Below are 14,173 nucleotides of genomic sequence, written 5' to 3'. Positions count from 1 at the left end.
GACCAAGTGCAGTTTGGGGCTTTATACATACCATCACATTTAAGCCTGTGCAGGTGGAACACACGGTCTAGACAAGAGCTTTGAGAGCCCAGAGGAAGGGCAATCCCAACTACAACCCCCAAAGGTGGGTATTGGGGGCTCTGTTTTAGAGAGAAGGAGTGAAGCTTAGAGTTTTTGGTGACCAATCTATGGCCACAGAGTGAAATAAAGGCAAAGCTGGGTTTCGAACCTGAGCTGTCCAAGGACAGGCCTGCATTCTTATCATTTTATCACTGTGCCCCCAGTGTCGGCTGGTGGCTTTCTTACCCATTGTTGCTCCGTCCTGCCCAGGTACCGCCTCCTTGTTCTTCCCTATGAGGAAAGAGTGTTGACCTATTTCCTGCCCGGCGGCATATCTAAAGAGGTCTGGAACTGAAGAGAACAAAGGCCTCACGCCCCTTCTCTGCCTCTTTGATAATATAGATGAGTTGGATCAGAGAATCCTCAAAGTCCCTTCCTGATCTTTTAAGATCTCCATGCAGATGATTTTTTTCCCTAAATGTGGTGAAATTTTAAAATTTCAGTATGCCCGTGAGCTGGCTTACTAGCTTTGACTCTATGATTAAGAATCACATGGAAAGTAAGAAATGGGTGGGATGGGGTGGGGTCTGTGTCTCCTGTGCCCATCAGCTGCATGCATCCTCTGGTGGCCCATACACACCTGCACATGCCTCTCAGAATGCTCCCGCATCTATGCACGGGGGCTCTTCTCCACTGTCTGTTAACTCAGCTCCTCTAGGATCACCCTCTGGAAAGCAACCCCTCCTTGCTCTACTTCCGTGCCACTGTAACACGGATCTTGCAAATGTTCACAAGGGCCCTGGAACAATTTTACTATATTTCTTGTTGATAAGTCTAGCCTAAGGCATCTGGAACCCCAAAGAGCAGTAATCCCATTGATACGGCAATTACTTAAATGGCTACTATTCTTCAAACCCACAAGCATGAGCATTGGATCTGACCTTTGGCAAAACTTCCATGAAGCTGCATGGGAAAACACAACATTGCTGCAGCTGAATTCGATGTGCTCTGAAAGTACAAGGTTAAATTACATAATCTCCATAAACTGCTGAACTTCAAAGACAAAGCCTTGATATCCTTTCAGGGATTACCTAAGACCCCAGACAACCAGGGGATGGATGGAGGCTGAAGTACATGAGAACAGAGGAGATCAGGAGCTAACACAATATTTCCTATTGCCTCAGTGAAAGCTGAAAAATCACTTGTAGAATATTCTGGACTCATCTATGGGAGAGTCTGGCTGTCGCTGAATTTCCCTGGGATGGAGTCAGCAGCTGTCTAGCTGAGATGCAGGGGTGAGGTGGGGATGACACATGAGGAGAAACAAATGAGCTACACTAGGAACACCATGATGAGCGGACACAGGGGTGGACCCTTTCAAGCACGGGAGACCCAGTATAAAAGCAGGAGGGCGCTGTCACCATCTGGGTCATGAAGACAATGCTCTGTGTTTCGTTTCTCCACTAATGCATCCTTGAATATTTCACATGATATCGTAAAACAGGCAGAGATGATCTAACCCTATGTCAGTCACACCCATCTCATTTCTTCTTTTGCTGACGCTGGGACCCATTATGACTTCCCATTCAGACCTGGAGCATGGCTTGTGTGTGTGCGTGTGCACCTGTGTGGTGTCAGGGGGTGGGGTGCGGAGGAGGTACTCTGCCTCAGCAGCGAGCCTCACCAAAATCTCCTGGCATAAAGATGGTTATATGGCACTGCCATTATTTATCACCAAGCAGAAGACACAGGCCAATTAAAAACTAAAGTTCCCCAATTTTTGCCCATTTTTTCCTAAACCAATTACAAAAACAACAAAACATCACACATCAACTGCAGGGCTCTCTGGACATGTCGCTGCTTTTGGGGTTGATGGTTCTGGAAAATAAGGCAGGAAACAAGACTGATCCGAGTCAGGGGGAAGGGTAAGGGCAGAGGGATGTGCTGAGCACAAGACCGTTTTGCCCCTCCGTCCCTCTGTTGGGCCCTCTCAGCTGGTGGCTTGACCAGGGCTCTTGGGTCCCACGGGAGGCCAAACGGGTCAGGCCTCCATGCCACCTGACTCCTGTATCCAGGGGTACAAAGGTAGCTTCACCCACTGGGTTATGAGCAACTCGCGGGCAAGAATGTGCTTGGAACTTCCGCTCCCCAGGGCCCCACAGTGCAGGGTCAGAGTAGGTAGCTGGTGAAAGCTTACTGCAGAAAGGAATGCTTGTAGGAATCAAGAATGAACGAGCCAGTGGGTAAGCAGGGCTAACCCAGGCATTTGGGTCTGGGTGGGGTGGGGAGATGTTGGGGTAACCACAGGCCCCTTCAACAGACAGAGAGGTCCCCAGCCTAACACCATCGCCTCCCCACTCAGCACCCCAACCCTCCAGCCTGGCTTCATGGGACATATCATATTTTGTTTGTTTACTGTTTGTTTCCCCACTAAAATGTAAGCTCCACAAAGGCAGGGATTTTCACTTGTTTTGGTCACTGCTGTTATCCGTAGCACCTAGAACCTTGGCAGATTTTGTAGAACAAATGAAGGCCTATCTCCATCCTCCTAGGGTGGAAGGCCTGGATTCCAAAGTGCCCTCACCCTATAAAGAGCTGTTGATGGGAGACCAGGCCAGAGCATGTCTGGGGCTCAGGGTTAAGAAAGGTCAACCAAAGAAGACCACCAGCTCGCATCAGACAGAAGACCCCATGGCACCAGGAAGGCAGGGGTGTGCTGGGGTGTTGCTAATCAGGACTGCCCCGGTGATGCCTTAGCATTCACACTGGGCCCCACTAACATGTGCCAAAGTTTCCTGGATGGACCTATTTTCAGAATGCCTGACTTTGGCGAGAAAATGACCACCGAAATGTTTTTCACCAATATAAAAGTTCACTCTAGGGTGAAGAAAAAGTGACAATTCAGAGCAAGAGATCCAGCTTTGTAATACTTTAAGATGTACACTCAAAATTTTGGCATTTCTCAGAAACTGGGTTCTCTCTCCCTGCTAAAAAAACCCCACAAAGAAACAAAAAACGAAAACACGTGAGTCACTGTACTGTCGACGTGAAATGGGGCATATTCTGTACGCAGTTGTGGAATTAGCGCTTGGAGCCTTACTTTTGCAAGCAGCTCTGATGATATTTGTCCTCTACTCAAAATGTCCCCAAGGATCCTGCTGCTTTGAGAATAAAGCCCTTGATCCAGCAGCATCCAAAGCCCTTCTGCTCTGGGCCTCAATCTGACTATAGCTCTAACATCTGCCCTGCCCTGTCCACACACACCCTGGCTGCCTGCCCTCCTGCCTGCCTCCTCCTTATAGCTCGTTCTGGTTTCCATGTGGGTCTCTCTCTCTCTTGCTCATTGTGAGCTCCTACGGTGAGGAACATCATCTGCATTCCCCACATGTGTCCGCATGCCCCATACACAGACGTCAACAAGAGTTTGTTCAACTGCATGGGCCTGCAGCCTCGCACTCTGCTCCACATCCCACAGCGCAGCGGTGGTATTTCTAGATCCAGTCTCATGGCTTCTCTGTTCTCTGTTCTACCTAGAACCCTTCCACACTCCCCCCCCCCCAGTATTCATGCCAGAATTCAACCCTCTCTGCAAGGTGTGGGAGGGTCACCAGGGGCTGCTCCTGTCTAACTTCCCCCACCCCACTTACATCCCACAGCCAATCAGAGCTCCCTCACGGGCCATGCTCTCTCTCTGTAGCCTCTGTGCTTCCCCGAGCTACTCTGCCTGCCCAGGGTCCAGCACCCAGAGCACCACCGTCTGCTTGTCTTTAAAGAGGTTGTTCCTCGGTCATCTCCTCAAAGAAACCTTCCCACCCTGCCCCAGGACCCAGGCACCTGGGCTCTCCCCCAGGCTCCCCTGCGCACACCCCGCTCCCCCTTGCTTGCCTGTCTGGCTCCCATACTGGGTGCTCCTTCATCTCTGTGTCCCTAGTGCCTCGCCCAGACAAGACGTGTGATGCTGCTTTCAGAAGGAACAAACATCTGGATCGCAACCGCTCCGCTTTGCTCCTTAGTCCTTGAATGTTATTGCCACAAGACCACACACGGTTCCTGCATTAAGTCGGCACAGCTACGTACACACTTGGCCCTGGTAGGATTTAAGATGAAAGGCATCAAAACTGCCCCCTTCTTGGCTCAGACTGTTACTCGGTGTTTCTGAAACAGAATCAGTTGGCTAGTTTACAAAAGCCCAAAACTACCAAAGGCAGAGGAAAACATCTGTCACCACTGTACCGTTCACTCTTTTGGCAGCTACGCAATAGCAGAAGGTTCTAGCGTTTGCTTATGAAAAGAGGTCACTACGGGTAGAAATTCCTGGAAGGCCTTCTGACAAGTGTGCAGGAGCTCCAGATCCGCTCTGGCTGATCTCTGCTGCCTGTGGCGGGCCCCTGGGATCTGAGAAGCTGTCCTCCTGTCTCGGAAAGTCATACCTGCATGGATCTGATGCAGCCTCCTCCCCAGGCGCCCAGCTGTGGAGGAGACTCCGGGGAAACCCCGGCGGGTTGTGCCGGCAGTTTCTACAGCGCCCACACGCATCTCTTGCTGCTTCCTTGGTGCATGTCAGCAAATACCAGGGGACCACCAGGCTTGAGACTGGGAACCCAGGATGCTTGGGCTGGGGGGTTTTCACGTTCACACTCTTAATTCCTGACAACAGTGCCCGATCATGAGAAGCCCGGGTCAATCCTAGGATGCCTTGTGCATCCGGAGTGGATTTCTCCAAGGAATAACCCCTGCATGACCCCGCAGGCTTAGCACTTGTACCCACTCTTGTCATGTAAATAGATCACCGCAAGGCGCCCAATGAATGCGGCCTGGGCTACATCCTTGGCTGCAACCCACAGAGGACAGCACAGGGCAGTGACAGTTCCTCACATTTTAATGGCATTTCACAGTTGATAGGGCACTTGCGCGTACGGTGTCTCATCTGATCACCCAACAATCTTGTGTGCAAGATGGTGCATGTGTCATCACATTCCGTTTACAAATGAGCACCTGAGGCTCCCAGAGCTTACGTGATCGCCCGTGGAGCCTCTCTTCCCTCTAAAGTGGCACAGGACCGAGGCTCAAACATCCCCGGGGCCCAAAGTGAGTCACTCATCAGCGCTACATAGTACGGTGAATCCTGGCTCCTGCATTTGGTCAGACGGGCAGCATTTAAAAACCTCACACGTGTCTCCAGGGCTGTTAGAGTCAAAGTGTGGCCCTTGGGCCGGCAGCGGCTCTAGCAGCATCCCCGGGAAGCTCGTGAGGAAAGCAGAATCTCAGATCCACCCAGACCGACCAAATACATCAGCGTCCGCCCTTCAGCGAGATCCCAGGTGGACTCGCTGGGGTTCAGGGGCTCTGCGCTGGGCAATGGATGCTTTCCTCTCTGCCCTGGCTGACTTTTTTAGCTTCACGCTGGGGAAACCTAGCCTAGCAAGGGGAGGGCTTGGGGCAGAGAACCTTCCATCTGATTGCTTCCTGACAGCCACAAGAAGACCTACCTTCACTGCTTCCCTCTCTGTGAAAGGTCTCTACCTTTGCTCTTTTCTGCCTAGTTTCTTGCCGAAACACTTCTTTTAGCCAGAGACACAACTCCTCAGCTGCCTCTAGATCTTTCCCTCGCCAGCACTAATTCTGACAAAAGCCCCAAAACGGAAGATGTGATTTCAGTTTTCCTTGACTTCCAGGAATCCCAAAGTCTGTTTCGAGGACTCCCAATGTAGCTGTGACAGAGTCACCATCTCCTAAGTCAAGTCGGTGATGTTAAAATGTTTCTCTCCCTTTCCTGAGAAAGAATCTTTCCTTGCCCCGCCACGGCTATGTGTGCGGCTTGACCAGCTACCCAGTAACTGGTTGGTAAATGGGGCAGCTCTGCTCAGAGCTGATTTTCAAGAAAGATTTTGTGACTTTTTTTTTTTTTTTAAAGAGGTGGAGCTAAGCTTTATTGTAGAAACTGGGCAGGGTTTTAGCTGGCTTCCCTGATCATGTTGTGATTACTGGCCCTGCCCATCACTGCTCTCCAGCTGACTCCACCTCCAAAATCTATTCATGGTCCTTCCCAGACACTTTGTACAGGGAGACAATGAGCCGAAATCGTGTTGACTGATGTCTGTGTTGAACTAATCCACTTCAGGGACCTCTCCTTTTTCCCACCTGGACTCTTTTAACCACCACCGAGCGTGGTTCCTTCTGTATTGTTCTCAGCAGTCAGTTAAGGGGTGCAGGGCCTGGCCTGAGTGGCCCGCAGTGCCTGTCTTGTCCCGAGGTGAGCAGTGGGCACGAGGGGGATGCGTGTTTAAGGCGGCAGCCCGTCCTGCCCTCAGGGGAGGCCTCGTTTCAGCACGCAAGGGAGAAGGGAGCAGGGAAACCCTTGTCACCTTCTCTGCCAGTGATTCTCTCTCAAGAAAGGCCACAGCAGCTCACTTTGAGCTCTTTGTTAAGAAGAAGGACCTCAATATTCTAGGCAGTTTAAAGAAAGGCAAACATCTAATCACAAACTATGCTCAGAGCTACACGACTGTTAAGTACATTGTTTACTGAGTATCTGTTCTTGTCTGTGACCAAAAGCAGACCATTATTTTCCTCTTGCCCTGAGGACAATCGTGGGCCCTAGCAAAGTTTCTAAACCTGTCTGCTTTTGGCTGCTCTTCAAGAGAGATGTATTAAGTGCCTCTTTGGCAATTTCTGGCGGGTCCATAAGCCACTGGTTTAATTTAATATTGAGAATGCCCCAGGCCTGGGCCCTGGTTCTGGGCTCCAGGCTCCTTACTCCTGCCCCAGACCTTGTCCCCAGATTTTGCTCTGAATCCTTTCCACTAAGGGGACGTGTGAGGCTGCCTTGTGACTCAGTCCGTGCCCCATCGGAGCCCCTTCCTCTAGAATCAGTGGTCTGACTTCCAACAAAGGAGCCAGTCCAAATTCTCTCTGAACCGTACAAAAGTTGGGCACCTCACACCTCCACCTGTAACTTTACAGGGACATCTAATGGTAGGTTCCCATAGAAAGATCCTGATGCGAGTCTAGACCTCCGTTCCCCAAACTCTTTGCTCCTTGTTTTTACTTATCTCGTGACTTTTGGGGGCAACTTCAGAACAGGGCTGAAGCTTGAAGCAGATGGTACGGGGGGGCGTGGTGGTTTTATGGGGCATGTGCCTGGTGAGGTGGGGTGAAGTGGGAAAGAAGACAGTGGTAAAGGAGTGAAGAACCTTCAACTTTCAATTTTTTTTCCCACCTCTGGGGCTGACCAAAGCTAAGCTCTCAGGGCCCACCTGGTCACCTTGGCCAGCATTCTTTCCTGTTTTTTTTTTTTTTTCTGAGTAGTTCTGATTTGGGCCAGCAGGAAGCCCTCGACACAGCCCACAGAGGGCCTCCAATTAGGGCAACCATGAGATCCCGCAACTGGCCTAGGATGAGGACTCAAGGTCAAGACCAACGATTTGATTTCCGAGGAGGGCTGGGGGTACCCTGCTCTCTATTGAGCTGGAGGGCTTGTCAGGGTTTCTGGCTTCTTTGTGAAAGGGCGGTCATATCAGTGGACTCCATATGAGAAAGCAGAGTCAACAACGATTCAGAAGCTGCTCAGAAGCTGCTTCGATTTTGAGAGCCACACTGCCGGGTAATCAGACCCATGCAATCACATCACCAAAGGTGGAAATGTCTTGGGTTGGAAGGAGAATGAGTAATCAATTTTTTGCAGCGAACATCTCCATGAGGGAAGGTAAGCTGCAGGAAGCAGCCATGTCACCTGGCTCCATGGACTCGCGTTGCTCACCCCAGCCTGAGGAGGGGTAACGGAGTTACAGAGTTGTCCCCGTTCTACCCTTTCTGGGGACCACCACAGGCTCTCTCTAGAAGATGCAGCCTTTTGTTTCGTATGAAGGAGTTCTTAGGGCGGAAGACACAGGGAGCAGGTGTTCACCACCCCGGGGAGGCGGGGAGAGAATCCCGATCCTGGCCCCGCTCAGACAGCAGGGGACTCTGGGACCTCTCACCACTGTTCCCACCGGCCCGACACAGTGCCAGCTTCCGGGACAGCCCGGCGGCACCAGCACTCAGGAGAGCAGCCCAGGGCTCGGGGCCTGCCGTCCGTGAGCTGCCTACCTGTATCTCTGCCTCACAGACTGCTTCTCCTCCGACTTGCAGACGTGGCCCACGTAGTACAAGGGGAAGAACAGAAAGTTCCAGTTGGTGGCAAACCACGTCAGGGTGAAAGGAGCATCGAACTTCCTGAAGGTCAGCTTGGCGAGCTGCGTGGAGCCTGCCCAGGAGGAGCACACGCACAGCACCACCGCCACGCCCCAGAACATCTTCTTGAGCTGCGCCCGGGAGCATCTCCAGCAGTGGGGGCTCGTTCTGCCGCCGGCCTCCGCCCCAGCCGGCGCCTGGGCCTCCGCCGGGCCCGGGGAGTCCCGGGGGCGCTCCTCCCCTGGGGGGAAGAGAAGGGCTTGGTTACCTGGGGGGCCTGCACACCTCCCCCTCACCGTCCCAGACCAAGGTGCGGGCAGGATCCAGGAGGCACCTGACCCCACTGTCGCTGTCACGGCCAGCCACCCTGCGGGGTGGGGGGGAGGGGGGGTGAGGGGCTGTGGAGGCAGCTTTCTGAAACAAAACTTAAACGGAAGCCATTTTTCACTGGTCTTGTTATCCTCTGGGATCCTGACCCTCACAGTGTGGCCCCTGGGCTGACAGCAAGGGCACCCAACCCCCAGCTTGCTGGAAACGGGGCGTCTCAGGCTCCACCCCTGAAGCCCAGGAGCCGAAGCTGCATTTCAACAGGTGATCTGTGTGCACGTCAGTGTTTGGGAAACACTTGTCCAACACACACAGGCTGAAATCTTTCCGCCCTGGTCTGTGCCCGCTCACGTGTCCTGCTGTGCCCACAGGGCCGAGGGCATGCCAGGGGCTGGCGATGCCTGCATGAGAAGGTCATAGGCCCTGACCTCTAAAAGCTCCCGGGACCCTGCAAGAAGCTCCTCCGGCCTGTTACTTAAAGGCACAGATGCCAAGATGCTCATCTTATTTTGCATGCCTAGCAAAAAGAGACTTTTCTCTCTCCTCTCTTTATCTGCCCCATCTTCCTGATGATGGCCCTCAGTTGCACTTCGAAGTGTTACTTAAAAACCACAGCCTCTGGCAGCAGCCACCGTGGAAGGCCTCAGACATTCCATTCTAAGCCACGTGTCTTCTGGAAACCAGGCCACAGCCCGCAGTGTTCCCACAGCCCGCGAGGGGCTGAAAAGACCTTATTTTCCACTGTTTGGTTTTCATTCATGATTGTGTGCATGTCAGTCAGCTGGAAAATTTAAACAGAGCTGTACCTCGCATAGGGTGTAACCACGGACAGATGCAAACCTCCAGGAGATAGCGTACTTGCCTTTCTTCCGTTCAGCCTGGCACTTGGCGGAAGGGGGGCGCCCAGTGCTAAAAGGTGGTCTCCACCATGGGGGTACAGGAGATAGTGCAAAATACACCGGGGTCGCATATACTCTGTATATTTTGTTTAATGACATTAAACCAAGCTTTGTGTGTCACACTTTCTAAAACATAATAAATCCATGAGGCAAAATCCTGAAAGTAGTCTCTTATACAGATGTTAGCTAATCCTATGATGAACGGCCAGCCCCGGCTGTATCTGTTTTAGCCAAAGGTAATCCCAAGCCTTACGTGACTAGTGAGGGAGAGATCACGTCCTTTACTAGCCCCAATCCTACTTGACCCTATCTATATTGTGCTTCCTTACCCGCTTTATTAACATTTAATGTCCCTCTTCCTCTTTCTTCTCATGTGAGTATATAGGACAGCCAGAAAGCGTTTGGAAAATCAAATGCATAACCACCCTCTGAGCTTCCAGTGAATTGTGTGTTTCTGCCATGGGATGGAGGGGAGGGAGAGACACAGAAGGGCAAAAGCAAGGCAGAGTCCCATCCTTCTGTGTTACACCCTCCCACCAGGATGTCTGGACGTTCGTTCCCAGCGAATCCCCACAACTTAAGGCAAATTCAGTTTCAGATGGAAGCATGCACATTTCAATTTATACACCAATTACCTGACATCGTGGGTGAGCCCTGCAACCTTTCATTACTGGGATAATTTCCAAGCAGTGCTGGGGGGTGATCTCTCAACTATCATCACCACTATCAAAAACTCACAGGGAAATGAAAAAAAAAATCTGCGGAAAAAGAAAATACAGTTTCCCATGACTAACTTCCTACTGAAGACGGACTCTGGAGAAGGGTGAGTAAATTCAGGCTTGCGGCTTGTTTTCTTCATTTAGTTCTTCATTGTGGCAAATACGGTTTTAAAACTTAATGAAGTAATGACAGGTGCTGTGTCCTGGTATGATCACAGAGAAAGTCACCAAATCATGTGATGTTGTGTGAAAATGCTCCCATAGGTTTGGAATAAAGAAGTCAAACTCCTAACTTTGTCACCCTTTCAGATCATTTAACCAAGGGAATATTTAATAATATACAAGCAATACAAAGACATTCAAAACTAAAATCTACACTACTCTTTAAAAATCACAACAATGCTTCCCAACATGTTAACAGGCATTATAAGCAAAAAGGATTCCATGATCAAAAAAATTTGGAAAATACTAGGTAGATCAGAGCCAGGTTCCTTTGCTTTAGGAATATTCAGGGCTAATGGACATTGTGAATTTCCACAGCTATAGAATGTGTGTTTCCCATATTATTATTATTATTATTATTATTATTATTTTTAAAGACTTATTTATTTGAGAGAGAGCACATGCACACACATGCACGAGGTGGGGAGGGGCAAAGGGGGAGGGGAGAGAATCTCAAGCAGACTCCGCACTGAGTGCAGAGCCTGATGTGGGGCTCGATCTCATGACCGTGAGGTCATGACCTGAGCTAAAATCAAGAGCTGGCCGCCTAACCAACTGAGCCACCCAGGCGCCCTTGTTTCCCATATTATTTAAATGTAACACCTGTGGTAGGAATGGTGCCCCTTGGAACACACTTTGGGAAACACTGGGATAGACCCACAAAGAATCCTAGGCATCCAATCCGAATTCATCGCAAACTTTCCGTTTCACTGTACTAAGCTTCTTATGATAACAATAATTATTTATCAATTTCATTACCTCATTCATTCCTAATACTTCTGTCAGAGTAGACCTACTTCCCATAAACTAAAAATATTCTTTGTAAGTAGTTTACAAAAGTAATGAAGAGCATAACTAATAAGGAATTCATGCTAATCTGAGTACCCAGAGATAATACTGTTGAGATTTTTCCAGCATTTTTCCTAGTCTTTTGTGTCTTCGCACCACACACACACACACACACACACACACACACACACACAGCAAAACTGGGATCATATTATATTTCATCCAGCATTCATTTAACCGAATGCATAATGGCACAGACTTCCTAAGTCTCAAAAGGCTCCATACAGCATGACGTATTGTAGGAACATCTCAGTTAGCTAGGGAACTGCCATGAAGCATCCGCCCTGTGCCAAGAGCTCTGGACAGTCAATAAAATAAATATAAAGCATGATTACTGTTCTTCAGGAACTTACAGCCCATCCGGGAGTGACAAAACAGACCTATGAAAGCATTACAGAACAATTATGTGCAAAACAGATTTTGGCTGTAATGGAAATCCTGAACAGAGCATGACCGGTGTGGGCTGTGATAACAGTGAAAAGAACCAGATGAAACAGAAGCCTGGCCTGGGTCTTGAAAAGACAGAAAGGCTCTCAGTAAAAAGGGGAGCAAAGTTCAGGGTCAGGAATACACATGCTCTGCTGAGGGGCAGTGAGCAAGGCAGCAGGATCGGAGAGCCCACTGGGACACCCAATCTTGCCTTGGTCAGACGTTCAGGCCAAAGGGACCAGAGAAAATTCAGATGTTAGTCCTACGTTAGTACGTGCCCCAGTGTCTATAACAAACAGCTACAGTGAATTAAGGAATAACTATAGAGTGGTATAATAAGTTTGGTTTGCAGGCGCACTCATTCTCCACTATTCAAAAAGCAGCAAATGCATCCCATGTCATGGACCATTCTCAGGGTCATTTTCTTTTTCTTTTTTTTTTTTTAAAGATTTTATTTATTTATTTGAGAGAGAAAATGAGATAGAGAGAGAGCATGAGAGGGGAGAGGGTCAGAGGGAGAAGCAGACTCCCCGCTGAGCAGGGAGCCCGATGCGGGACTCGATCCCGGGACTCCAGGATCATGACCTGAGCCGAAGGCAGTCGCTTAACCAACTGAGCCACCCAGGCGCCCTCTCAGGGTCATTTTCAATGCACTGTTCAATTTATGCTCAGGTTTCAGAGAGGAGGAATTACAATGGGGGGGGGCACTATCACTTTATCAAAAGCCTCTCAAATCTTCAAGTGCAGGAAACTTTCGCTGACATTCCTTCCCATCCCAAACTGTAAGTCAAGCGATTCCTCTGCATTTGGTTTCCCTCCTTCAGTATATATAACAGCTGAAAGAGGCAGTGCAGACTGCTTCAAAGAAATCAGTGCTGGATTAGCCTCATGCTGTTTCCTGTCCCAGCTCCTTTGACCATTATTATACGACTAGGGATGCTATTTATGTCACCCTTCCCTCTCTAACACCCCTTCCCTCTCACTGCCCCTCTACTGATGATCTTGTGCCTTCCATCCTAACCTTGCACTTGAGCCAACAGTTCGGGGAGCAATGCAAAGTAGATTATACACTCTGACCCAGTGGTCGTACATGCTATAATGGTGGAGCCAAGCATCTCCTTTTGGTTATGCCACTTAATTCATTCAGCAGCACTGGGGGATGAGTGGGCTCTTCTCTGTTCTGTTGCCCGAGTTGCTTCCACCGGCCACTGTAGAAAAAGGTGTGTGTGTGTTGGAGGAGTGTTCTCTTGTACACAACGTGTACTCCATGGCATGGTGAGATGTAACCCTATCCATGCGTGAACTTCCATCCTGAGCTCTGATCTCCGAGAGAGGCAATGTATTGACACCATGCATCAGTCCTATGACCTGCAAAATCACACTCAGTGCTTGGTCTCCTACCAGCGCTTAGAAAGCTTTCATAATCTCGGGTCAAGTACAAGCAGCTCCTAGAGACCGGGTCTGCTCAGGACAAGGAAACTCCAGGTCCTGATGGGTAAGCTGGAGGTCTGGTTTAGCAACCACCTCATTCTGAGATCAAGGCAAGTCCTTTGTCTCATGAATTGTCCACTGCTTTCCCCTGAGAAAATGATGAATTGGGGTTTTTTTGTGTTTATTCAGTGAAAGTCCATTTCTATAATGAGAAAGCAAGAAAAATTAGAAAAGCATTCACTCTTAAAGTTCCCATAAAATGGCTCTTCCAAACTTCCAGGAGAAGACTAACTTTTTTTTTGAGGTCCCCTGAGAATAAGTGGATCATTGGTGACTCTCTCTATGAAAAAGCATCTGGGAAGTTTGTGCTTAGAAAGTGCCCAAGTCATGTCTTAGGGGTAAGAGACCCAGAGCTAGGATCAAAGGCCCATTGGCCGGCACGGTCCCAGCCTCCCAGAAGCAAAGGTGATTCCCTTGTACAGAGACCAGGAGGGGGCAGCCCCCGATGACATCTCTATCAATGAGACCTATACAGCCATTTTTTATAGCTTTTTTGAGGCATACATTTCATAACCATAAAATTCACTTGTTTTAGGAGTACAATTCACGATTTTCATTAAATTTGCAGAACTGTGAAACGATCACCACTATCCAGTCTTAGAACATTTCCATCGCACCAACATGAGTCCTGATGCCCACCTTCTGTCACTACCTACTCCCACCCCCAACCCCAGGCAGCCGAAAAGCTGCTATCTCCACAGATCCGCCTATTCTGGGTATTTCATATGTGACTTCTGCATCTGGCTTCTTTCATTTACCACAATGTCTTTGGGGTTCATCCATGTTGCACCATGTGGCAACAGTTCATGGCCGGGGAGTATTCCATTGTTTGGATATTCTTACACTGTGTTTCTCCATTCGTCAGCTGATGGGCATGCACATCATTTCCCCTTTTTGGCTACTGTGAATAATGCTGCTGTGAACGCTGACGTAAAATTCTCTGTATGGCTTATGCTTTCGTTTCTCTTGGGTGGACTAGCTATGTTTTGGGGCTGCTTATCCCAC

The 14,173-nt window shown here is 49.5% G+C and overlaps 1 protein-coding gene across 2 annotated transcripts in view; it reads right to left on the bottom strand.

The window, feature by feature from the left end:
• Nucleotides 1–14,173, bottom strand: part of SLC35F3 (solute carrier family 35 member F3) — a 391,086-nt gene that overhangs the window by 90,871 nt on the left and 286,042 nt on the right. For both annotated transcript variants that reach the window (XM_028104641.1, XM_028104642.1), the window contains one exon: nucleotides 8,149–8,473. In XM_028104641.1, the coding sequence (XP_027960442.1) occupies nucleotides 8,149–8,473 (325 nt within the window). The remainder of the gene's footprint in view (nucleotides 1–8,148; nucleotides 8,474–14,173) is intronic.

This window comes from Eumetopias jubatus, unplaced genomic scaffold, assembly GCF_037043125.1.
Source record: "Eumetopias jubatus isolate StellerSeaLion01/CBP00866 unplaced genomic scaffold, mEumJub1_p1.0 scaffold_17, whole genome shotgun sequence".
Classification (NCBI taxonomy): Eukaryota; Metazoa; Chordata; class Mammalia; order Carnivora; family Otariidae; genus Eumetopias; species Eumetopias jubatus.
The sequence above is the reverse complement of the archived record's forward strand: the minus strand, read 5'-3'. Positions and strand labels throughout refer to the sequence as shown.